This window comes from Osmerus mordax, chromosome 17 (assembly GCF_038355195.1).
Source record: "Osmerus mordax isolate fOsmMor3 chromosome 17, fOsmMor3.pri, whole genome shotgun sequence".
Taxonomy (NCBI): domain Eukaryota; kingdom Metazoa; phylum Chordata; class Actinopteri; order Osmeriformes; family Osmeridae; genus Osmerus; species Osmerus mordax.
Genome location: NC_090066.1, coordinates 5,045,154 through 5,069,708, shown reverse-complemented (window position 1 = coordinate 5,069,708; position 24,555 = coordinate 5,045,154). Strand labels below are relative to the sequence as shown.

Sequence of the window (24,555 nt, the reverse complement as noted above, 5' to 3'; positions counted from 1 at the left end):
ATACCGCAGACTAGCTCCTGCACAGTTTCCGCTCTCCCGAAAAAAATCGACGGCAAAAAAGTGTGAAGATTCTTGAAAAAAGCCAAACAGAATTGGAGAATTTGTGTTTATGAGCTTTTCGGAGACATTAACCGGAAGACAGATTTACATGGAGAGTACATGAGGAGATGAGAGAGTGGAGGATGAGTTCGACTTTGTACGGTAGGGAATCTGCTATTTGGGCCGAATTACTAGGCTACACAAAAATCTGCGAAATAATCAGGACCACCAAAATGTTTTTATTCTTTTATGAACATTTTAGGCACATTGTTTGCGCTATTAATTTATGTCTAGGGTCGTCTACAGTACAAACACAATGTGTAGCCTAACTTTTTACTCTGTCGTACGTATGGGCTAAATCACAGACCTCCGTATCTTGCAGCCTATTATAGTGAGAACTCCAGCGCCACCTCTAAACATGGTAGCCTCAGACGCAAAGAAGGTTTCGGTGTTTCAGTAGGCTACTCGATCCAAACAAGTGGCCCTAACCCTATTGGAACGTGTTGATATTAGATTATAATATAAAAATGCGTCATCACTGCGATATAGACCTTGTGGTTTATCTGTAACGCTCTTTCTCCCTCACACACAGGCACACACACACTGCACACACACACAGACACACACAAATTACTCTCACGATGTTCTCTTTCTTCTCACACCCTTTGGATTTCTATTTAAATGTCTGTTTCTGTTGTTACAGGTGTCTCAACTTAACCCTTTACTTACAGTGACAGTAGTTCGCTTTCTTGACTTTGAAGTAAGTTAACAATTGTATATGTTATAAATGTGTGAAGCATTTATTTTAAGTTTAAAGCATTTATTTATAAGGTTTAGCCTATTTATTTGTTTCATGTTTTCAGCAATACTGCCCTCATATGTTTTATTTGGAGAATTACAACGGAATGTACTATATTTGTAGTTTATCAACATCAAAGGAAAAGTTGGCTATTTCCTCATAAAATGAGAACATTTTATTTTTGTGTTGTCACTGCAGTCCCTCACTTACCATGGCTCGTGGTTGTGTCTGCTGTGTTAAATATATGTTGTTCCTCTTCAACCTGCTCTTTTGGGTGAGTAAGCATGCCCACATACACACACACAAAACATTGGCATTGACATTTTATTGCATGAACATCTGTTGAGTGTGGTTTCTCCCCTTTGTCCCTGTGTTCCAGTTGGGTGGGTGTGGTTTGTTGGGTGTGGGGGTATGGCTGTCAGTGTCTCAAGGCAGCTTTGCCACCCTCTCGCCCTCGTTCCCCTCGTTTTCTGCTGCCAACCTCATCATCACCCTTGGTACCGTCGTCATGGTTACGGGGTTTCTGGGTTGCCTGGGCGCCATCAAGGAGAACAAGTGCCTTCTTCTAAGTGTGAGTGGACTACACTACCCAAAATACACCCCGCCTAAGATAACGAATGTATTGTGCTCGTTGACACCCGTTTTCTGTACTTATGAGTCCCTTCCCATGTAACAAATATTCCAGAAGAAACAACTGCTATAGTGAATGAGACTTGCCACAAAGCTCTGTAACATTAGTGCACTTGGTTGCTGCTGTCAAAAATAGAAATGTGGACTTTAATATTCAAAATCTTTGAAGGCACTGTACGTTATTTTATGTGTATATCTTATGAACAAATGCACCTGTTCACTGTTCTTCCTTTTATTTCAGTTTTTCATTGTATTGTTGGTTATTCTCTTGGCGGAGCTGATCCTTCTCATCCTATTCTTTGTCTACACAGACAAGGTCAGTCTGAAGGTGTTTAATCTCCAATTAGATATCGTACCAAACTTAAAGCACCTTAGCCATCTGTGCCTCCTCCTCCTCTATGTCTATGCAGGTGAGTGAGAACGCCGGGCGTGACCTGAAAGAGGGGCTGGTTCTGTACAACACTGACAACAATGCAGGCCTCAAGAACGCTTGGAACACCATCCAGTCAGAGGTACTCACTGTTCCCATTCACCAGGAAAAAACATGCTGATCATCGCAATCCACCCATCACTTATTCATGCTACCTCAAACCTGGACATACTTCTTTACACTGTTCTCTGTACAACAAAACCCTCGGTTTCTCAACCCCTCTCCCTACCTGCTGACGATGTTTGCATCCATGTAAAAATGTTGCTCCACCCTGATGGACTATAGTGTTTCTTGATGGAATCTCCTACCTCTGCGTCAGTGGCGGTGTTGTGGAGTGACGGGGTACAAAGACTGGCACGCCGCCCTGCTGGAGGAGGTGGTGCCAGACAGCTGCTGTCAGGACATCTTCCAGGACTGTGGTCGTAATGCCACCAACACATTCTGGACAAGGGTGGGTGTGTGTGTGAAAGAGAGACAGAGACATTTAGGGAGAGAGAATGTAACCCATAGGATCTTGTCCTTACCCATAGTGTGTGTGTGTGTTAGTGTGTGTTATTTTGTGTGTCAGCGTGTGTCCTAACTCTTCATGTCTGTCTCTCTTCAGGGTTGTTACGAGAAGGTGGAGGAGTGGCTGGATGATAACAAACACCTGCTTGGCACTATCGCTATGGGTGTCCTGGTGATACAGGTGAGGAAGATCTTTGTGTGTGTAAAGTACTTTGTAGCATGGAGTAATTCAAGTACTGTTATTGACTGATTTGTTGTGGATATTTGCAGCTCTTGGGAATGGCCTTCTCCATGACTCTGTACCAGCAGATTCACAGAGCTGGGAAGAAATATGAAGCCTAAATACACACACACACAGTGCCACTCAAACCATTTCTCTTTGTTGTGCAACTCACAGAAAACACTACATCTGCTGGCACCAATATATGTACAGTAGATAAGAAACATAGTCATGCATGCCATAACATTTATTTGTTTTATACACCATTGTATAGTTTAATCCACCATTTGTCAAATCCATGTTTATGATCAGGATTATTATCAGAATCTGTACTTTTGTTAAAGGGATGAGATGTAGTCGTTGGTACTGGTTGGACAGATTCATTCTTAGTGTGAGAAGGAACACCAATATCCCTACCAGAGTAGAAGGATGATGACTTGAACATCAAATGAAGAAGAACGGGACCTATGTAGATACAGTAATAATGTACTGAATGGGTCCATTTTGTAAACCTGTGTTGTATACTAAAAAGTGTTCAATAAAAGCAGAGATTACTCTGGAGAATTGTTTGTTGGTAGTACTGATAACTGATCTGTGTAGGTATCTCTAACAACAGAAATCGTAAACCTATCTTTTTTTTATGCTTCACTAATCTTCTATAGAGATAGAAGACAGACAGGGATGATGCAACTGTTATAGAGAAAGATTAACAAAGCTAGAGAAGGATTGTGACTTTGCATAGGAAATCCAGGTCTGAAATAAATGACAAACTGAAGAGACTGTGGAGCATAGTAAAAAACTGCCCCAAGGCACACAAGCCAAAGATTTTGTGATAAATATTAACCACATATTTAGCTTGACTGCATGCTGTTTCCATCCACACTATCGAGCACTAAGGCTGCATGTGAGGCTAACGTGTTTTTAGGCCGCAACATAACAATCAACTTTGATAGATGAAACTAGAAGTCCAGGGTTTTGTCATTATCGTAGATGACATTTCCTGAGATGACAACATAGCGGACCAGTTCCTGGTGGCCCCCCAGCTGGTAGATAAGGTGCTCCCACCTGCAAGAAAACAGTTGATCCAACCCAGTCAGATCCACTTACAGAGCGGTTTCGTACTAACTGAACAGACTGATTGTATTGTTGGGCATATCATATTTGTGTATGTCCCTTACATATTAACAGTCCCCATGTATGAATAGTGTGTAGACATGGCTGCCTTACCGCGTGGCGTTGAGGACCAGCAGATCGCCGTGTTTGTTGACCTCCAGGGAGCCGTGGGAGTGAGAGCGCCCCAGGGCGTACGCTGCATTGATGGTGGCGGCGGCCAGAGCCTCAGGCATAGACATCCTCATGTTAACACAAGCCAGGTGCATGACCATGGGCTGGGGGAGTCGGACAGGAACGACAGAGTGATGATTGGAGGACAGGTGGTTAAGAATCTCAGATTATACTTATATCCTGCGGTTACCTACCATGGAACAGCAGTAGGCATTGGGGTTAAAATCACTACCCAGGGCAACAACAACCCCAGCTTCCAGCATGTCTCGCGCTCTCGGCTGAGGAAGCCTGAGGGAACACATGCTGTCAATGACTGTGCTGACATCCAACCACAGTTTGTGTCATTGGCGCTCTAGTAATGCTTATATATGAGTCAACTTACCGCAGGATGTAAGCTGTTGTTGGGAGCAGGACAGCTGCTGTTTTGGCTGTTGCCATGGCAGCAATGCCCTCATCTGTCACCTCCTCCAGGTGACTAATGGCCAAGGCACCAAGCTCCGCCCCAAGCTTCCAAAAGCATACAATTTGACACACAGTAATGAATAGAGAAAGTAAGAAGGATAGTGTGAGGACAATACCTTAATCTAAATGAGTCTTTCTACAGTAACGTCTCCTGGTTGAGGATGCATTTAACATGTCGTACCTGTGCAGAGTTCATGGGGTGAAGCTCGTCCCCGTGGAAGTTGATGTTGAGACCCATGTCTTTGCCAGCCTGCAGGATGGCGCGGGTAGCACTGAGGTCAAACACACCCTGCTCACAGAACACATCGATGTTGTCGACCCTCAGAGCTCCAGCGGTTATACGCTCACGTAGCTCTGGCAGCTGCACCTGCAAGATGTCCTCTGTCGCCTCGGCAACAGTCTTACCCCTAGGGAGGACGAGGGCAAGGTTACTTCAGAAGCACACTGTGGTGGGGCCAGTGTAAGTATGTTCGTGCATGCCAGTGTTCAGTACTTGGGCACGGCATGGGCTCCACAGTAGGTAGAGGAGATGTTGATGGGCAGAGTGTGTCTCGCTGTCTCTATGACCTCCAGCATCTTGAGCTCTGTTGGCAGCTCCAGGCCATAGCCACTCTTACACTCCACCAGGGTGGTCCCTGCCCGCTGCATGCGGCCCAGCCGGCTGGTCAGAGAGGCCAGCAGGGTGGATGCAGGGGCAGCACGGGTGTGCTCCACCGTGAAGTGGATCCCTCCGCCTGCCCGATGCACATCCATGTAAGTGGCTCCGGCCAGCTGCATAATACACACACAGACATCCACACACAAAGACACACATTCACCATTCTTATTTAAACTTTACATCAATACTTAAAATATACAGGCCTAGTCAACATAAACTGTATTTACCTTCATGGAAAATTCATGCACCCTGTCACCAGCCCATACTGGATGAGTGTGTGCATCCACCAGCCCTGGAACATAACCAATTAAAAAATAATAATACATAAAATGTTGATCATTTGCGACACCAAATGTATGTAATTTACCTACATACCTGGGATGACACACATTCCCGACGCATCGATCACTTTGTCGAATGACTCTCCTGAATATTGAGCCTCGATGGTCTCGGCCGGTCCAACAGCTTTTATCAACCCGTCACTTGACAGATAATCCGTATGAAACGATAAAAACAACGGTTTCAGCAAGTCTCGAAGGGTCCTAAATTATCATACTTGGTTTTACAGATGTTGTCTTGTTTCCTTAGGTCTGAAGGTACAGTTAAAGGTACATTAAACTGTCTCATGCAATAATATAATCGGTGGTTAAGAGTTTAGGCCTAACGGCAAACCTTACCTCCCAATGATAACGCTGCCATTCACTATTACACACAGTTGCTGCATCTCTGTCTTCGTCAGGTACTTCTCGCCATTGTTGCAAATTAAAACCAGTTGTTTTGCGTTTTTTACCAAAAGCTTATTTTTGGTTGCCATTCTCCAAAAACCTGTGTGTGTGTGTTGCTTTGCCTGTCTTTACGAATTTAGGATCAGGCAAATATTTAAAGAAGACAAGCGAAGTTCAAAGTGCACATTGCAGGAACGGTGCGTGTACACATCCACTCCGCAAACCCCAACAACACTTTTAACACTAATTTAAGGTGTCTGCCGCTATTTCAGATTTTTAGGGGTTGTTTTTATGTTTAATTTACATTTATCGACTATTGAACACAACGCCAACTAGTTTATAACAATAAATGCTATCACAAGCACATTTAAAAAAGAACATATCCAGAGTTTATTGTTTCTGTCATACAATGACATATTAAAATCATACATTAAAGTACAAAAAACACTTATTTTGAAAGCATTACACATGGCAAATGGTAAATGCTCCCTCCAGAGTCCATTTTATCCACATAGTGAAAACTGAAAAAATACAAAAATACAACATTTATCATAACACAAATAATAAAATAATAAAAAGTCCGGAAGTTTTCGTTTCTGTCCATCATTCTCTCATCTCTCCATCCTCTTCCTCTTCCTCCACTCCTCTGATATATAAAACATTATTACACCTGTTGGAATAGAATATATATCTTATTTAAGTACAAGTAAGTAAGTGTACAATTACTGAAAATACGAAAAATACATATTTTGTTCACACGCAATGCAGTTAACTGATTACAAATGACATAGAAATCATTAAATAGACAACTATATACAGCAAAATAGCTAATACATTTTAAATGCTTAAAAAAACTTGAATGCAGAAAAATACAAAGATTTGAAAAATACTATCAAAACATTTAATTAAAAAACCGGTTCTTCTCGGGGAAACACAGACATACAGGATAGAAGACATTCCAATAAGTGTCTATGTACCTAACAAGTACTTCTCCAAGGTGGCCTGCCAATGCTCCATCCACATACTCTTCTGTGTTCGCCAACTTGTGAAACAAATACACAGTATAATCTATCACATCATTATCATGTAAAATATATTATTCTTCAGAAATCTGTAGTAAGATGAATAGGTAGTCTCCCTCCTGTATGCCAGGTGTGCTGCATTCCTTACCTGCATGTTCATATAGCTATCCACAGACACCAGGTAGCCCTTGTACTCCATCCCCCACTTTAGCTTCACCATCACAGGCTTGCCTGTCAGGCCGTTGAGGAAGGGCTTGGGGTTCAGCGGTAAACTCTGGAGACATAACAGGAAGACAGTGGTTTGGTGAAATTTGGCATTGTCAGTACTTCCTAGGCCCGTCAAACTGCTTTGTTGTTTTCTCAGAACCATATGTTGAGGTGTACTTAATTTTTCTAAATTTGAATGCATGTTACTTTATGTCCAATAACTTTTTTTGCACACCCACTGCCCAGGCACGGCAGCAGACTGCCTGTAGTTATAGGCTTAAGAACTTTGACAATGAGACTATTTTATTAATCTGCAAATATAGTACATTTAAAAATTAAAATATGGTATTTCTTGCATAGTTCTAGATTGCTGTGTACATTGCTAGCAACAGTGTGTTTATAACTAGCTAGTAGCTAGCTTGCTAGCATTTTGCTAGAATGAATGAAGCTTGAAGACTGAATGAATTGGCTCGGTTAGCTACAGTAGCTAGCAATGTTGTGACAAGAACCGGTTCGTGCACGCTGTCCTGCGCTATTTTCTGTCCAAAAAGTCTGCTCGGAAGTAGGGACGTTAGTATTTACCATTTCAGCCCAAAACAGGTGTTATACACGAATTATAACTTCGGTTACTGTATTCTCTCGATACAATTGACTGACTAATTTGCGCGCGTTGCCGCCGAACAGGAAGTATATCTTTAACCTCGACCCCTACGCCAAAAACACAAGTATAGTTTGCTCACAAATCAACAATCTACCGCACCACCTAGCGGGAAGAGTTGAATAATGCAAAATATAATAATAATATATAGAAACTGCTTTAGCCATTCAATAATGTGTGTGTGGGGGGAACTCAGGGCTACTGTACAATCTATTTTCGTCCTGAAGCCAAATACCTAACAAGCAGTACAATAGGAATACCGTTCAACAATGTTACCAAATGTGTTGTTTTATGTTGTTTATGGCTTATATGTTCCTGACCACATCTTGGGTTTTGGGCTAAATCGTTGTGAATCAGTTAACAAATATGTATTAGCCTATCTTGCATAGTCTATAGCCTAAGCTAACACACTTTTGGAGGTACAATTCATGCCTATGTTAGACTAAATTGAAAAACAACCTTGATTTGAGTAATAACTTCAAGTTGTTTATAACATGCAATAACTAAATCCAATGTAGCCAATATGATGGCATTCTTAAGGCTATACTGGCTGTCATATGTGGGTCACGTCTGGCTCTGTCTAAGCAGCTCACTTTACGCAATGACAGTCTGTAGATTTTTTTTCTGTCTGGCATTTGACTGTTAACCATTTGACAAGTTCAAACTTGACATTACGAATAAGACCAACATTTAACTTCCTAAAGCTAGGGCTGGGTTTTTGACGGAAATTCCTCTGTAATTACACTAGATCCCATGCATGGCTGAAATACTGATGTTCTTACATCATTTAATACTTTTTTTCACTCTTTCAGATTAAATACCTGTCCTCCTTTGGGTAACCAAATACATACTTTTGAGAATGTTTTGAACGTTTTGCATGTCAGTGAGATTAAGTATTTTCCCCTCCCTCTATCCCCCATCTAATAATTTCTCAGTGAAATGCTTACTTAATTCCATATGATCTGTCTTTGAAAAGAAGCCCAATAAGGTCCTGGAGTGTCGAACCTACTAAAACACTGCAAAACTCTTGAAAGGAAGCAGAAATAAGACGCAAGTACCTCAGGGAGTTAATCTTCCTATAAGGTTCAGTTTGGTTTATTTATGACCACCCACTTAATAACATTGTTAGTAGGAGGAGTGACCCTAGGAGTTTGACGTAGGTGCAGGAAACTCCAGAGGCTGCTCTTACATACTTTGTCCATTCCCTTGAATGGTCAAATACAATCATGTATAAGGAACAAGGCTCATCTCATCTCTGGGAAGTATGAAAGAAGACGGCTCAGAGGAGGAAGTGAGTGAGTGACTTAAGAATTGACTAAAGGTCAAATGTTGCCGAGAGACAGGGAAAGAAAAAGAGGGATAAAGAAAAAGAAGAGATGGAGAGAGAGAGATAAGACAGAGGTCACTGCACAGGTGCACTCCACTGACTTTAAGAAATTAACTTCATATGGCAGAAAGCAGCAGTCAGATGCATATAAGGAGAACATCAAAGAACTGGAGCTGAAGATTGGATAAGAGGAAATAAGGACAGGCTGTCCACCATCAAGTGGCCACTCCATACCGCCACTGAGCACAGGAGGGCACACTTTACAAGGTTAATGTTTGATCACCAATCATGTCAATATTCAGTTTAAATTATGAGAGACCATAGTCCAAGTTTAGAAGATGTAGATGCTAGAGTTGAACTTGACTGGTGTAAAACGCAAAAATCGTATTGTTCTTTCCTTTATATGTGTACCAGTCAATAGAGGCTGAGTAAATACAGAAATTTACTCTTGCTTATATCAATATGTCTTTCAAGGTTTCCACGGGATATTCATGGTGGTCAACCGTGCTCCTTTGCCCACTCAGAGAACTTTGACTTAACAAAGCAACCAAAGGTTTTTTTAAGTGCGTCATTGATCCTCTCTAAACGGGGGACAATAATCCTGTTTTAGTACTTTCAATCCAAATCCGGACTCAATTTACGGAACGTTATGCCTGCACTTCTGTCTCCGGTCAGTAAACCTTTCCGTGTTTCTACCAACTTTTCATCGGTCTGAGAGTCTGTGGCGAGGCTGTTGTGAGCACCGTAGCGTGTCAGCACTGACCTGACACTCGCTGACTCTTGACTAGCAGGAATGTTCCTTTAAGTCAGAGAAAAATGCAAAGAGATTGGGCGGAGCCGCAAGCCGCTGTCACTCTCGCAATATGCCTCAGATATATATCTGCGGGCAAAAGCAAGCAATTCAACTGAATAGGTAGCAGGTCTCGAGGAACAAAAAAACCCAGAACAAATCACGAGCTCTGTTTTTTGGCAAAGTATGCTGTATGAACAAGATGGAATACTTTTCTCTAGGTGTCTGATTTTGATCTGGTCTTTGATCACATCTGATTATTATTAAAAGGGAAACTACTGGCTTTGAACTTGTGGAGCTTTTTAATCGTTGATGAAATCTAGCATCTAGTTGCCACTTGAAGCGAGGTGTCGTGTTGCCCTATTCAAAGGGGCTCGGGCTGCTCTATTTTGCGAAATAACACCTTTAGAGACTGTCTCTCACAAATAGGATCTATGATGTTCTGCACTTTGTTTGCTGTGATCGCCTTGACCACACTACCTGGTATTCGTTCAGGTTAGTAGTTATTCTTTACTCCTCGGGTCAACATTTGTGTCAAATAGCAAAACATCAAAATGGGCAATCTAGCGTTCCCGCTGTCAGAACAATGCGCGCGACAGTGACAAGTGCAGCCTCAGTTCCATGAGTAATTAATGTTTACTGCAGCCGTTCACTTCTTTAGTCTTATGATATATTTAGTTTGAAAAGATCTGGGGCCCATATCTTGTCGGATCATAATTTTGTTGAGATTTTGTGTAAAAATAAATAACAGATTGATCCCAATATTATTTGTTATAACATCAGCAACAACACAATAGGCATCCGTTGTCGTGTCCGTTGTTAACTGACACAAATGAAATCTGATATTTGTTATTATGACCTTTTCGTTGAGATGAAACCCCCTTTGTAAAATAACCCGTGTTAGCGCTAGTGTTGGCAACAGAGAAGGCTCTTAAACATGTCAGTCTAGCCCGGAGGGTGTTCTTCAATCCCTCGCACAAAGCGTCTGGAACGCGTCTGAATGCTCATCCTGATTTTACCATAGCAACCCAAACTTTATCTGTGTCAAGAGTCCAAACTGTTGAGCCAAAGACAAGCAGGTGCACAATAACACTATTATCTCTGCAATATATTTCACTCTATGTACACAGACACACTCACACTCACAGAAATACATACACACATTCAACTCACTGACCCGTCTCTCTCTCTCTCTCTCTCTCTCTCTCTCTCTCTCTCTCTCTCTCTCTCTCTCTCTCTCTCTCTCTCTCTCACACACACACACACTCCTAACCTGTGCCTTCATTCTTTCTGTACAGATATGGGTCGTGTGGGGGTAGCCCCTCGCTGTGAGAGCCGAGCATGTAACCCCCGCATGGGCAACCTAGTGCTGGGCCGCAGGGTCCTGACCCAAACCGTCTGCGGGTACAACGGCACCGAGCTCTATTGCTCCTACTCCGACCCTCCTGCCAGCGGAAGCTGCACTCCTGCCAAGTGCACCAAGTGCAACGCTGCCTTGCCCCTACAGGCCCACCTGTCTGCTGCCATGGCTGACTCCTCCTTCCGCCACCCCAACACCTGGTGGCAGTCTGCTGAGGGGGTGGAGTCAGAGACGGTGCAGCTCGACCTGGAGGTGGAGTTCTACTTCACCCACCTGATTGTTGTGTTCCGTTCCTCCCGCCCCGCCGCCATGACGCTGGAGCGATCGCAGGACTTCGGGCGCACGTGGAAGGCTCTCCAGTTCTACACCCACGACTGCAACGCCACCTTCGGTCTGGAGGAGGGAACAGCGGGGCTGGACGGAGCCTTCTGCACCTCCAAATACTCTGGAGCTTACCCCTGTACTCGAGGAGAGGTGAGGGCCAAAGTGTGTGTGTGTAACCCAGGCAAAGACTATCTCTGACTAGCAGGTGTTGGGTGTTAACACACACTGAGTAGCTCAGACACACAGCTCCTGTCAGCTCCTGCTCCTGACACACACACACACACACACACACACACATACACACACACACTGGAGAGATGGAGGGGCGGAGGATAGATGAAAAACAGGAGGCAGCAGTCAAGTATGGAGACGACAATAAAAAACGTAGATTTGTTCCTCTAAACCGGGCCAGCACCATCAACATACTTACCCTGACAGGCAGCATTACAAACAAGTACGTTAGCTGAGACCAGCCGGAAGGGGGTGGCGGCCTTATGGGGGGGGGGGGGGGGGGGGGGGATCTGTGGCACGAGAGAGCTCCCGGCGGCCCATTGATGTTAATTGAAACGGTATGTAAAGGGCCGCGCCTGGCTCCTGATCCAGAGTCCCACTCCTTGCCGCTGTTCCTGCTTCCTGTCGTGATGTCATGTGTTTTGCATGTTTGCTCTGCTGGCATGAGTGCCAATGCAAAATCTTGTAATATTTTACTACCTGATTCTGCACCTGTATCATAAATCTCTGTCTTGAAGAAGCGTGCCATGGTGACTGAGGTGTGTGTGGGTGTTTGTGAGTGCGTGTGACGGTAGCTTGACCTATAACCTTTAACCTTAACTCTGAAGGCAGAAAATTGTCTGTAATTCTGCAATAGTAGAGCTGCTACCATGCATCCATCAGATCCTCTATCTGTCAGAATTTTACTGGTTCTTGCTACGGGCTGAAACCTTACAGAACCCTAACCTGACAGCTACACAGTTTTTGGCCTGTTTGAGGTGGTGAAAATAATGCATGGAGAGAGGTGTCGGTGAGTGTTTCTGTTTCTGTTACTTGAACATCTTGAGTGTGTTCATGTCCAAATTGAGGTCAAAGGGCACACATAAATATGAAGCCCCTGTCAGTCTTTTACACTCTAGCTCAACTCTGTGTCAAGTGTTTGTGTGTTTGTGGTATAAGCGCTTGGGCTTAACATAATAACAAACTATTATGTTGAGTATGTTCTTTCTCTGTGTGTGTGTGTCAGTGTGTGTGTATGTGTGCGTGCATATGTGTCTGCGTGCATGCGCGTGTGTGTGTTTGTGTCTTTTCATATGCGTGTTGGGTATTTAAACTCCTGCAATCAGATAAGAGTGAGCTGTGATGGATAGCAGCGAGGTGGGGTGTCGTCGCTGGAAGCGATACAGGGAGCAGGGCTTCTCAGCTTTCCCTCCTCTCCTTTTCTCTCCTCAAACATGAAAGCATGTCATCTCTTGTGCTGATCGAGAGCATGTTTGTCTCTATGGAGAGGGAAATGATATGGGCTTCGAGCTCAGAGAAAAAGAACGGCTTTGGTTTCTCTGTGAAGATCAGGGTTCCTGCGTTATTTATGAGGTCAGCTGGGTAGGAAGAATGTGTGTGTTTGTTATAAAGACCGTGACCTCCTTAGGGGGGGAGTAGGCCAGTCTGACCTACACACACAGATCTGGAAACATGCATGTACACTCACACACACGCACCCATGTCACCAACATGCTCTTTATCTCTACTGCACTCAGACACAGACGCGCAGCTCTCTGTCTGTGAGAGAGGAAGTGCTGTTTCTCCAATGGATGTTGGTCCTGCAGGCACCCCTCCCCCACCCCTGCCCCGTTCCCCATCAATGCCCATTGTCCCTGTTTACCAGCTTACAGTCCACAGTGCTTTGATGGAATTAGCGCAGTTAAAGCCAGACTTACACTGTTTTTCAGCCTTAAACAGGAAGAAAGATTATGGGTGTAGTAAAGTCCCATGCTGCACTGATGAAAGTTTTTCGGTGAGACAAGTATGTGTGCATATTTGTGTGTGTGCGTGTCTTTTTCGTTGTTCCCATTTAGCCATGGCCTCAGAACTTCCTGCAGCGAGAGCATCAGGAAGGCCTCTTATGGAATTTCTGTTGTTGAGGAATGCGCATTGGAGTGTGTGTGTGTGTGTGTGTGTGTGTGTGGGGAGGGTTTGGGAACGTCCACCGGGGGTGTGTGATGGTGTTGCAGCAGTGTCGCCGGGCTGTCGCAGGGTCTTTGTCCGGGTCTGAGTTATGTGGGGCTGCATCTCTCTCCCACTCTTTGTCTCTCACTCCTCTCCCGTGGACTGGCGCCCCTCGCCCTATTTGTCGTGTTCCCTTAATTGCGTACCACAATGCCGTGACCCTGTGACCTTTTCAAACAACAGGGAAATTAATAGTGCTCCTCCCATCACACTCGGGGACAGTCATCTAGCCAATGAGAGGGCTGCGTGGGCTCCACTCACACTGTCATCCAAAAACACACACACCCCTCAGCCAATGATATCTATGACAGGGACACACTCCCTACAATCACACACACTCCTCCATAGGAACACAGTTTCGAGCAATAACACACACCCCTTTCACAGTGCTTGGCAAGCATGAATACAAACTTTATAGGTATGAGTGTGTGTGTTGGGTTGCCAACTGCTGCAAGGGCAGCCATTGCTCAGCGCTGGTTGTCATTGGAGCACTGAGGTAAAAAGAAAACCATCCCTAATGGATGTCCTCACATAAAGAGGAGAGAAAGAAAGAAAAAGACTGAATTAAAAAAGGATTTCAAATGGTTGAAAGCTGTGACTGGTTTTGTGTAAAGCTGTTCGCGGATGACTGATTGGTTGATTGTTTGATTGACAGGTCATCTACCGGGCACTCTCCCAATGGGAGTCTCTAGACCCGTTCGGGGTGGCGGGCCAGGAGCAGCTGAGGGTGACCAACATCCGCATGCGTCTGCTGCAGCACCAGTCCTGTCCCTGCCAAGCCAAAGATCCTAGCCACCCGGACAAGGCTCCTCCAACCAAGCACTTTGCCATATATGACCTCATCGTGAAGGGAAGCTGCTTTTGCAATGGCCATGCTGAGCAGTGTGTCCCCGCACCTGGCTACCGTCCCGTCAGGGACAGGACCAACCATGTGGTAAGTGAGTGTGCGAGTGTGATGAGTGAGTGATTGGAGGAATTCCTCTTTCTCTTCCACGCTTCCTATGGTATGTTTTACTCTGTCTGCCCAGATGAAGAGCCTTTCCTGAGATAAGGATGAATATATTGATTCAGAACTGAGTAATGATAGTGTTGATTTGTGTGTGTGTCTGTGTGAGATCGAGAGAGCGAGAGAGAGAAAGTGCATCGAAAGAGGTGTTAATGGATATGGCTGATTCATGGTGGATGGTTAGATTAACAAGGAGTACAGCCAGTGGCATATCTATCTCCACTATCTCCACAAACAGTTCTGTAGCGCCTTTGAAGCTGAGCGCCTATTCTCCTTCACTCGTCAGTCCCAGAGAGTGGGGGAAAGTGGCAAACAACAGCAGTGTCCTGAAGAGGGCAGACCAAAAAAACACAAAGACAGATAAATAGTGTGTCTGAACTTCAGTTGATGGAAGGGTTCAGCGTTCAGCCTTGAGAGTTGATAAATGACTGTGGTTAGCACCCTGTAGTGTATCTTTAAGGCAGATATCTTGTACAAGCACTATAATCAGAGGTGTCTGTCTAGCCACCAATCACACTGTAAAGTGCTTTGCACACAACAGGTTTAGGCCTCCTCGGTTGACCAGTGTGCCCCATATATCAGTTTAGTAAATACATTCAGCGTTATCTTTCAACCAGAACAACATTACCTAACAACTGGAACATAGGTGCGTTGTGGAGCATTTGGTAAACACTCTGAGACACAGGTCTCGGAATGGGGTTATATAAGTACTTTCCTCCCCCTATCAGCAGTTTGTTTTCTGTCTCTGTTTCGGCCCAGGGCGGCCATATCTGGGAAACCCAAACAACGAGAGCGCGACTAGGGAGATGTGTGCAAAGATTACTGCCCTGTAAACCCACACACACACAAATTGGTGTGTGTGTGCGTGTGTATGCGTGTGTATACGCGTGCATGCATGTGTGTGCTTGTTGTCGCGGAAGCCCTTGGTTCTACTCACAACACTGTAATCAGCAGTGAAAGTGGCCTGGATGCAGAGCTATTACTGCCCAGACAGCATGAGGGATGCAGGAGCAACTAGGGGTGTTTTTCTGTGGTCACACACAAGTACAAACCACATGGCCAAGGTGATTACGCTCTCTGCTTGGCTGCCACAAAGCCAGCTTCCACCCCCTTACACACACACACGCACACCCATAGCCATCCAGGCCTAGGTTCAGCTACTGGAGCGTTAGCAGCAATTAGCCCAGCAGGAGGAGGGGGTAGGAGGGGTGGCAGAGGGCAGAAGAAGGGGGCCAGGGGGCCCTGGGGGCAGGCCTTTGACCAATTCTGTGCCTCTCTGATTGTGTGTCTGATTAGGTGTTTATTGACTAAATCTCACGCAGAGGGCAGTGCTGAACATAAACATACAACACACATGGGCAAACACACACACACACGCAAACACACACAGACACACACGCAAACACACGCACACTAAACACTTTCATCTTCCCCTTCCCACATCCAGAGGGTTTTGTCCCTCCCAGAACAGTATGTGTGTGACACTATGTGTATGCGAGTTTAGGGGTGACAGATTACTACTAGAGGTTGTGTTTAGACAGGCCTGTAGATCAAACACGTGTCCAGCAATAAAGAGAGGTTGTAGGCCATGGCAGGGAGGGCTGGACCATGGCAGAGGGGCACAGGGGTGAAAGGTCAGGCAGCAGTACTTGAAGGCCTTGGTGTTTGCTTTCTCCTGCCCTCTAAAAGGATGGGCGTCCGCCTCGCTGGTTTCCCTCACAAATCAAAAGGCGATGTGAAAACAAGTCCTTAATCAGCAGTGTGTGTGCGTGTGCACGTGTGTGTGTGTGTGTGTGAGAGATGAAGAGAGAGAGAGAGAGAGAGAGAGAGAGAGAGAGAGAGAGAGAGAGAGTGCGTGCCTGCTAATTGTCCCATATCACACTGGTAAACATGTGAAATTGGTTGGAATACCAGCTGTCTGGACGAGGGCCAACTTCTCTCCTTTCCCCTCCTCCTTTCTGTTCTGTCCTCCCTGATGTTTTAACTGTTATTCACAAATTCCTCCAGCCATGTTCCTTAGTAGTTCTGCCCCCCTCGCTCGTATTTGTCCTGACCTTGGATTATCACTCATTGAGCTGGAGCACAGGGCATTAGTGATAAGGTATAGGGTTGCCTGGGGCCACGGGGGTGAGGGCTGGGTATAACAGGGACCGTATGGTCCCGGACTGGGGAGTTGGAGGTCCGGGGGTTGAGGGCAGGGGCAGTTCATGAGGGATGAGGGACAGAACGCTTGGGTTAACATTTGTCCCCTTTTTCCGTTCTGCTTCTTGTGTTTAACCTTCTCTGAGTGACACACAGGAGGAGAAGGCGGTAAGGCTACACACACCGTGGGAAACAGGGGTTAGTGTGTGTGCATGAGTGTGTGTTGTGTGGTGTGGTCCTAGAAGTCTGTTTGTGTTTGCGAATGCCAGCATGTGCGGGTCTGTTGGTGTGTTTGTGTGTCTGTGTTACTGTCCCCTCTGTGACTCACTGGAACCCAAACAGATAAAGCGCTACCTCAGATGGCTTGTCAACCTCCCCCCTAGAGCACATCATTACCCAGCATGCATGACATTCCAACTCACAGGAATGACAAGGAGATTGTTATTGTGCTCTCAGTGCAGCATACTTCCACTTTGCACGCACATACACACACACACTCAAGCCGCAAACACACACACACATATATAGACTCACACACAAACTCAGACACACTGCGCTCTTTTCAGACCCGAGGCCTGCTCGTTTCCAGTGATGAAGCCAAACAATCAATCTCCATTCAGCAATTACAGGACAGGACCTGAAAGAGACCAGGAAGGGGAGCCCCCGACCCCCAGGGGTTAGAGAGGGGTGCTGAGGCTCTCACGTGGGAACAGCTCTCTCCCTCACACTGACCTCTTTGTTTCTCTCTTTCTCTCTCTCTCCCTCTCTCTCTCCCTCTCTCTGTCTCCCCCTTCCTCTCTCTCTCTTTGTCTGTCTCTCTTTCTTTTGGTCTCTCTCTCTTTCTCAGGTTCATGGGAAGTGTGTGTGCAGACATAACACGGCAGGTGACCACTGTGAGCACTGTGCTCCACTCTACAACGACAGACCCTGGCAGCCTGCTGACGGCCTGACAGGGGCTCCGCACGAGTGCCACAGTGAGTCACTCTCACCCACACACACAGACTTATCACACACACACCTATCACACACACACACATGCATAAACAGATATACACATGTGCATAGACACACGTGCATACACCCAGTCATACACTCACCTCTGTTGAGAACATGCTGTACATTCAGATCGTTCCAGGTTCAGGTTACTTTATTTGTACCCGTAGGTAGACAATAGGAAGAAAAGGTGTAGAATGATCGATGCTGTACAGTGTCTGTGTCACTGACATTCTGTTCTTTTTAATGCATAGAGTGTAAGTGCAACGGGCACGCTCGGAGCTGCCACTTCGATTGGTCGGTGTGGCGTGAGACGGGCCAGCGCAGCGGAGGTGTGTGTGACTGTCAACACAACACTGAGGGACTCCAGTGTCAGAGCTGCAAGACTGGCTTCTACCGAGACCCCCAGAGACCAGTCACTTCCCCAGACTCCTGCAAACGTAAGACGCCCGCACACACGTATACACACACCCACACACACACACGTATACACACACCCACACACACACACGTATACACACACCCACACACACACACGTATACACACACCCACACACACACACGTATACACGCACACACACGTATACACATACACACACACGCGCATTCATCCACTGGCACAGGAAAGCCATTCCTGCGTGGAATGCTGATGACTGGGACGACAGGCTGAGGCTTGCAGAATGACGCTGCTGCCAGTGGGCACCACCTGGCTGCTAGTGAGCACCAGTCCACTGCGTGGGTGTGTGTCCGCGGGTGCTTTGTCTTTCACACGGCTTTGGATTCCAGCTCAGGATAACACACACGTTAGTCATGAGATAGGGCCGCCGCCAGGCCGTGAGTCAAACCTGCCCCCGTTCCCTTCCCCCGTGACTCTTCCTGTGAGTCACGGCACTTGTGAGGCTCCGGCTCTGCGGTGCCACGCCGCCTGGGTCATGTGTGTCTTCCCTGCTCCAGTCTGCGAGACCTTAAGTAAACACCAGATATCCATCCATAAACACAGGGCAGTGGCTACATTCTCCCTCAGATTATCTAGCCTGATGGGACCTAGTCATATCAGGCTCGCAGGTATGCTGGCACCTGGGGAAGACGCTCACCTCTGTGTGTGTGTGTGTGTGTGTGTACAGGGGTGTGTGTGTGTGTGTGCATGTACACATGTCATATTAGTGGCAGCTCCATCTCAGCGATAGAAGCCAGATGTGCACTGGGCAGGTAACACTGTTGAATGATGGGATTGAGGCGCAGAGAGGAATGGAGCGTTCTAGAAAGAACAAGCTTGGCGATGCAGCGGGGTTGGGAAACATACTGTAGATACTGACACTGAAGGAATTTCCCTCCGTCTCAAGAAACACATTTTTTTCATTTCAGGCATTGTGGGGCCCTTTAAAGAAAACACGATGTCAAGCAGCGTTGTGGAAGAAATTGGGATTTCTTTCTTCCACAGCGTACAGTACAAGCACATACACACACACATATGTGTTTGAGAGGTGTGTGTGTGTGTGTGTGAGGCATACGTGTTTGTTTTTGTAGTGGGTGTTTTCTGTCATTGTTCAGGCAGCTGCTCTGTCACGTATCACTACAAACTCACTTGCTGAGCACACACACACACACACACGTATTCGCTCAGAGAGGGAGATTTCAGGCGTGCATGTGTCAGTACGCTGACAACTCTGCAGCCGTGGTGGCATTATTGTGACTGAATGACTGACTGTATGATTAACTTCTGGAGGCTACGTACAATACTTTCAGCCGAACCTGATTCCTTTGAGGAAGGCAATAAAGATAGCATGGCCGAGCATCTGATGGCTGCTGACATGTCTGGTCGTCCTGGATCCAGACGGCTGGGCTGCCTGCCCTCCGTGTGCCTGGCCTCCGTCTGCCTCAGGGGGACTGATGGACAGCTGGGATTTTCCTGTGACTCTGTCAACTGGGATTTACAAGGAAGCTGATACGGAGATGTACAGAGTGAGCCTAAAGATAAGACTTATCTTTGTTGCCCCTGGCGATAAGTCTGATAATGCAGCAATCTGTCTGGGATCATAGACAATGGAGAAATGTGACATCATCTTCCTGCGCCAAGACGGTTACAGACGAGGAGAAAGGGACACAGGGGGTCTGGCATTGGGCATGGAGGCAATTACTGCCAGTTGGTTGGAATGAGAGGTTCAAGCATCATTAAACAACAGAAATATGGCCCCTAACTACCCCCCCTCCTTCTCCTCCTAGTCTCCCCTCTGTCTGTCTCAGATTAGGGCAGGTTTATGGGCAGTAGCGAGGTTGTTACTTTCCCCCCTGCAAGGGCTTTCTGTCTTCTTCTTCACTGACTTTGAGGACAGCCAGACTGTGTTTTTCAGTCTTTTGTGTCAGTGTGTTTGTGTGTGTGTACGTGTGTACGTGTGTGTGCAGGCATGTGTGTGTTTGAATGTTTGGTGTTTGTTTGGTTGCCGAGCAGAGCAAATACCTCCTGTGTTTCTTGGTATCTTCTGGTCTGTTATTATCCTTCTTAATGTTTAAGGAACACACTATCAGCAGGGAATTTGACTGAGGGACAAGAATGGAGTAAAAACTCTGTGTGTGTGTGTCCATGTGTGTGTATGTGTGGGTGATCTGATAAGAGATGACAGAGAGGCCATTGTATTACAAGATCCTGAAAAGCTTGGACTGCTCCACTCCAGTCCAGAGTCCTGCTAGACGTTGTTTGTCTGTCTCTCCGCCTCCTGCTCGTATCAGGTCCTCCTCCTCCAAGGCTCAGCAACACTGTGGCATACTCAGTGTGTGGGAGTGGTGTGTGTTGTGTGCATAGATTGAAGCAAATGCTCATTTACTGTTTGACTTGTTACTTATTGAGTTAACTTGTGTGTGTTTTTTGGGGGACTTGATTGGCTGGGGCCTAGTAGTTAATAACTCAATTTTCCTGGGGAATGTACAGTATTGAATTGGTTGAGGTACTGTTGTCTCTCTCGCCGATGTTCGCTGATGCTAAAGAATGTAGAAAAAGGGAAATGTCAGAGACATCACACGTGGTGGCTCGTGCCAGGCAACCACTTCAATGGAACTCAGCGCTTCCCCTCTCTGGCCCCCTATTACAGCAGCAGTATCTGGTACAATGTGCCTTTTATGACATCTCAGGAGGCTCTTTTCTGTAGATATTGTTCGTCTGATGTGTCCCCTCTGCCCCCCAGCATGCAGCTGCCACCCCCTGGGGTCGATACCCTTTCACCTGGGCGGGAGCTCCCTGTGTGACCCCACCAACGGCGACTGCATTTGCAAGCCTGGCGTAGGGGGAGCCCACTGCGACAGGTGCATGGTGGGCTACTGGGGTTTCCATGACTACGGTTGCCGTCCTTGTGACTGTGCTGGAGACTGCGATCCTTTCACGGGAGACTGCATGACAAGGTGAGAGATGCATAAAAAGCAGCATTCATTCTCATGCAATAAGGATTGTACAGGTTACCTGAATGTGTGTGGGCGTGTGTGTGCGCGCAGCTCAGACCTGGACCTTTATAACCTGGAGGGAAACTCCAGTGAGCCGGCTCGGATCTTCAGACCAGACGAGCTCTTCTCTGCCCTTCATTATTCAGGTAAGAAGTGAGACGTTATGTTGTGTGTGTGTGTGTATGTGTGGGCATGTACGTGTGAACATGAGGGTATGTATTCTATTCCTCAGTTCAGTGACCATGCGTTACAAGACCATAGTTAATTGTTAGTCAAAGTCAGGATACATCCTTACAAGGAAGGAGAGAAAGTGTGTGTGTTTGTTTTTTGTGTGCGCATGTTTCCTCGTGAGGGAATGTGAATGTGGACAGTTTCCAAATGCCACTCCAAGACCTCCCAGGGCCTAAAGCCTCTTTAAATGTACACACACCCTCCTAACACATACACACACTAGCTAGCAGTCATAGGCCAGTTGTTTTTATTGACATTATTGTTGTGTACCCGGCAGAGAAGTGTGAATGCAAGGAGCAGGTGCTGACCAACAGCAAACTCTTCTGTACCATGAAGTTCGCCTATGGTGAGGAATCACTCTGTCTTTGCATCTGTCATCTCTTTAGATATTCTACATTTACATTTAGTCATTTAGCAGACGCTCTTATCCAGAGCGACTTACAGTAAGTACAGGGACATTCCCCCGAGGCAAGTAGGGTGAAGTGCCTTGCCCAAGGACACAACGTCATTTGGCATGGCCGGGACTCGAACTGGCAACCTGATTACTAGCCCGACTCCCTCACCGCTCAGCCATCTGACTCCCGATATTCTAGATGATATATTGAAGCTTTTTGCTCCACAAGCTTGAAACTTTCTCTCACTGTGTCTTCCACCCTTTCTCCCCCCCCACCCTCTCTCTCTGTCACACTTCCTGTCTCAGTTCTGAAGGTGAAGGTTCTGTCAGCTCATGACAAGGGTTCCCATGCTGAGGTGGAGGTGAAGGTCCAGAAGGTTCTGAATCAGAACACCAAGGTGAAGATTCAGAGGGGCAGAGTCACACTCTACCCAGAGTCCTGGACAGCACGAGGTTGCACCTGCCCCATCCTAAACCCAGGTTGGTTTCAGTTTCATACATTTGCACACAAATACACACAGTACAGATGATGGTTTCTAATGGGAAGTCAGACCACTGTGTGGATGCAGTCCTATCTCACTGAACTCACTAACTACGTTGTCTGTTTGTCCCTACAGGTGAGGAGTATCTGGTAGCAGGACATTCAGACCGTAAACAGGGTCGTCTCCTGGTCAACATGAAGAGCTTTGTTAAACCCTGGCGAGCCAGCTTGGGACGCAAGGTCCTCACGCTACTGAAGAAAGACTGCACTTGGTAGACAGATTATAGAGACGTACAGAGAGATAGAAGGAAAATAGAGAGAGCGAATGACAGAGAGACTGACATGGATTTTTTGAAATTCTTGGTTCTCTGAATGGGGGAGTGGTCTCATGAGGCCTTCTGCAGACTCCCAATCTCCACCCCCACCCTGCCCTGGGCCAATAAGACAATGAGGTCGCAAGAGGACTTACAAACTCTGCACGCCTCTCTTTCTGAGAGACGACACAAACCCAGCACACACATGCACACACACACGTACCCCATCTCTCCCTCTCTCTAGCACTTTAGCCCAGGACAGATGGGCCACCAGTAGCAGGGACTTATGGACTGTACCACAGGAAATTCACACATGAACAATTCACAATTCACACATGAGCCCTCGTGAAGCGCAGGATCCATCCAGCAGTACAGATGGAGGGCCGTGATTGGTGTTCCATGCGTCCTGTTACAGTGAACCCCTCCACTATTTGTGACAGATACACACGTGTATAAATACACACAATGATGTTGAAAAAGCCATACAAACCACTACTAGTGGTCTAGCTAGTCCAGTGTGTGTGAGTTTGAGGGTAAGTGGTTTAGTCCAGGTGAATGTATTTGTTTATGTTTAATAGTGTGTGTATATGCAAAGGTTGAGAGTATTTGTGAATGGATGTATTTCTGGAGTTCACATTCATTCCGTTTGTTTATAATTTGGGCAGGATAGCCTTGTGAGATGCAGCTTCTCCATTTTAGAGGTGGTTCTACATAAAACAACCTTCCATGAAAAACTGGTTATACAGTGGAGATAATACTGTATATTACTCTCAATATATATTATTGAGAGTTATTATTGTTATTATTATTACACTGTTACTACGAGCCGCTGTGTAACATCACTGTACAGAGATCTGACACTTCTCTGATCACCTTTATTTCTTCCTTTGTGTTCCTGTACAGTATTATTTGTATATATCTATATAAATATGATGATGTAAATCTATTTTCTTTCTCTGATTATTTATTGGAATACAAGGTATGTAGACGTGATTGACAGCTGTGTATTAGGGCACATGTTTATCTTGATAGACTTTCCTCTCAATGGAATGTCTCCCCTCCTAGCAAAATAACATAGATATGTCTTAGACAAACAAACAAGACCCACATACACACACTATCAGATACAGTGAGACTCCTGTTAATATATTTTGCCTAGAGAGCCTTGAAATACTTAAGATAAACTTGACAAAAATATCCTTATCATCACATACTCTTTGTCTCCCTTCCTTCTCACTCTGTTTCCTCAGGTTAGGTAATACATCACTCCCAAAACACACTCATGTATTCGCACGGACCCCCAGAATGTTGACCATAACAGAGAGAGGTGGGAGAGCACACAAAGTCTTTGGCTTAAGGGAGCGTGTGTTTGCTGCAGCGTTCCCAAAGTTCCCATCATAGTGACGTGGTTGGTCTGGAGGTGCTGAGTTATTCCAGACATGCCAGGTACCTGATGCCACTCTGCATTGTGCCAGGTCAGAGGTCACACAAGGCCTGATCAGGGAGATTGGAAGGGGCAAGTTAAATGTCAAGGCTATGGGAATCTGGCCCACACAGACCCAAGCAATTACTATGGTCCTTACAAGGCTGAAGCTGGCCTTGGAGCATAGACACAACAACAAGAAACCCGGGCCACGGGCAGCAGAGAGGCAGACCAAACTCACATTGCTCCTCTCCACCACTTTCACTTTCTTTCTCTCTTTTTCTCTCTTGTTTGCTCACACACATCTTTTACCCAATTTTACTTGTTCTCAGATGAACAGTCCATATGTCATGATAAATGGAAGTAGAACTGTGTGTGTGTGTAAGGGGTAAGGTGGGTGTGGGAAACGGGTTTATTCAGAGGTGTTTGTAATGGTTGTTATGAGTATGCATTATGGATGTGTGTTTGTATGTGTGTCTG

General features: G+C 45.9%; 4 protein-coding genes across 6 annotated transcripts; 2 read left to right on the top strand and 2 right to left on the bottom strand.

Annotated features, from left to right (window-relative positions):
* The first annotated feature begins 16 nt into the window (after positions 1–16).
* On the top strand, positions 17–3,194 carry LOC136960208 (tetraspanin-9). The gene is made up of 9 exons (XM_067254595.1): positions 17–201; positions 743–799; positions 1,037–1,112; positions 1,218–1,409; positions 1,710–1,784; positions 1,879–1,980; positions 2,218–2,349; positions 2,503–2,586; positions 2,676–3,194. Exons 3-9 carry the CDS (start codon positions 1,050–1,052, stop codon positions 2,745–2,747), a joined length of 720 nt encoding a protein of 239 aa, XP_067110696.1. The 5' UTR covers positions 17–201; positions 743–799; positions 1,037–1,049; the 3' UTR covers positions 2,748–3,194.
* Positions 3,169–5,843, bottom strand: amdhd1 (amidohydrolase domain containing 1). Its single transcript, XM_067254593.1, has 9 exons — positions 5,707–5,843; positions 5,405–5,511; positions 5,257–5,321; positions 4,865–5,142; positions 4,553–4,778; positions 4,292–4,416; positions 4,104–4,197; positions 3,853–4,013; positions 3,169–3,690 (listed from the first exon to the last, which is right to left on the bottom strand). The coding sequence occupies exons 1-9, from the start codon at positions 5,841–5,843 to the stop codon at positions 3,585–3,587; spliced, it is 1,299 nt and encodes a 432-aa protein (XP_067110694.1). The 3' UTR covers positions 3,169–3,584.
* Positions 5,844–6,143: 300 nt separating this feature from the next.
* LOC136960210 (small nuclear ribonucleoprotein F) lies at positions 6,144–7,660 on the bottom strand. Its single transcript, XM_067254597.1, has 4 exons — positions 7,566–7,660; positions 6,925–7,050; positions 6,732–6,796; positions 6,144–6,424 (listed from the first exon to the last, which is right to left on the bottom strand). Exons 1-4 carry the CDS (start codon positions 7,566–7,568, stop codon positions 6,358–6,360), a joined length of 261 nt encoding a protein of 86 aa, XP_067110698.1. The 5' UTR covers positions 7,569–7,660; the 3' UTR covers positions 6,144–6,357.
* Positions 7,661–9,891: 2,231 nt separating this feature from the next.
* On the top strand, positions 9,892–23,592 carry ntn4 (netrin 4). Of its 3 annotated transcripts, none has more exons than XM_067254577.1 (10): positions 9,892–10,253; positions 11,057–11,592; positions 14,315–14,593; positions 17,655–17,781; positions 18,055–18,240; positions 20,980–21,193; positions 21,284–21,378; positions 21,741–21,809; positions 22,164–22,337; positions 22,475–23,592. In XM_067254577.1, the coding sequence occupies exons 1-10, from the start codon at positions 10,193–10,195 to the stop codon at positions 22,612–22,614; spliced, it is 1,881 nt and encodes a 626-aa protein (XP_067110678.1). In that variant the 5' UTR covers positions 9,892–10,192; the 3' UTR covers positions 22,615–23,592. The 3 variants fall into 3 exon arrangements, with proteins under 3 accessions (XP_067110678.1, XP_067110680.1, XP_067110679.1); XM_067254578.1 differs by lacking the exon at positions 9,892–10,253 and adding an exon at positions 10,742–10,837; XM_067254579.1 differs by lacking the exon at positions 21,741–21,809.
* Positions 23,593–24,555: the final 963 nt, after the last annotated feature.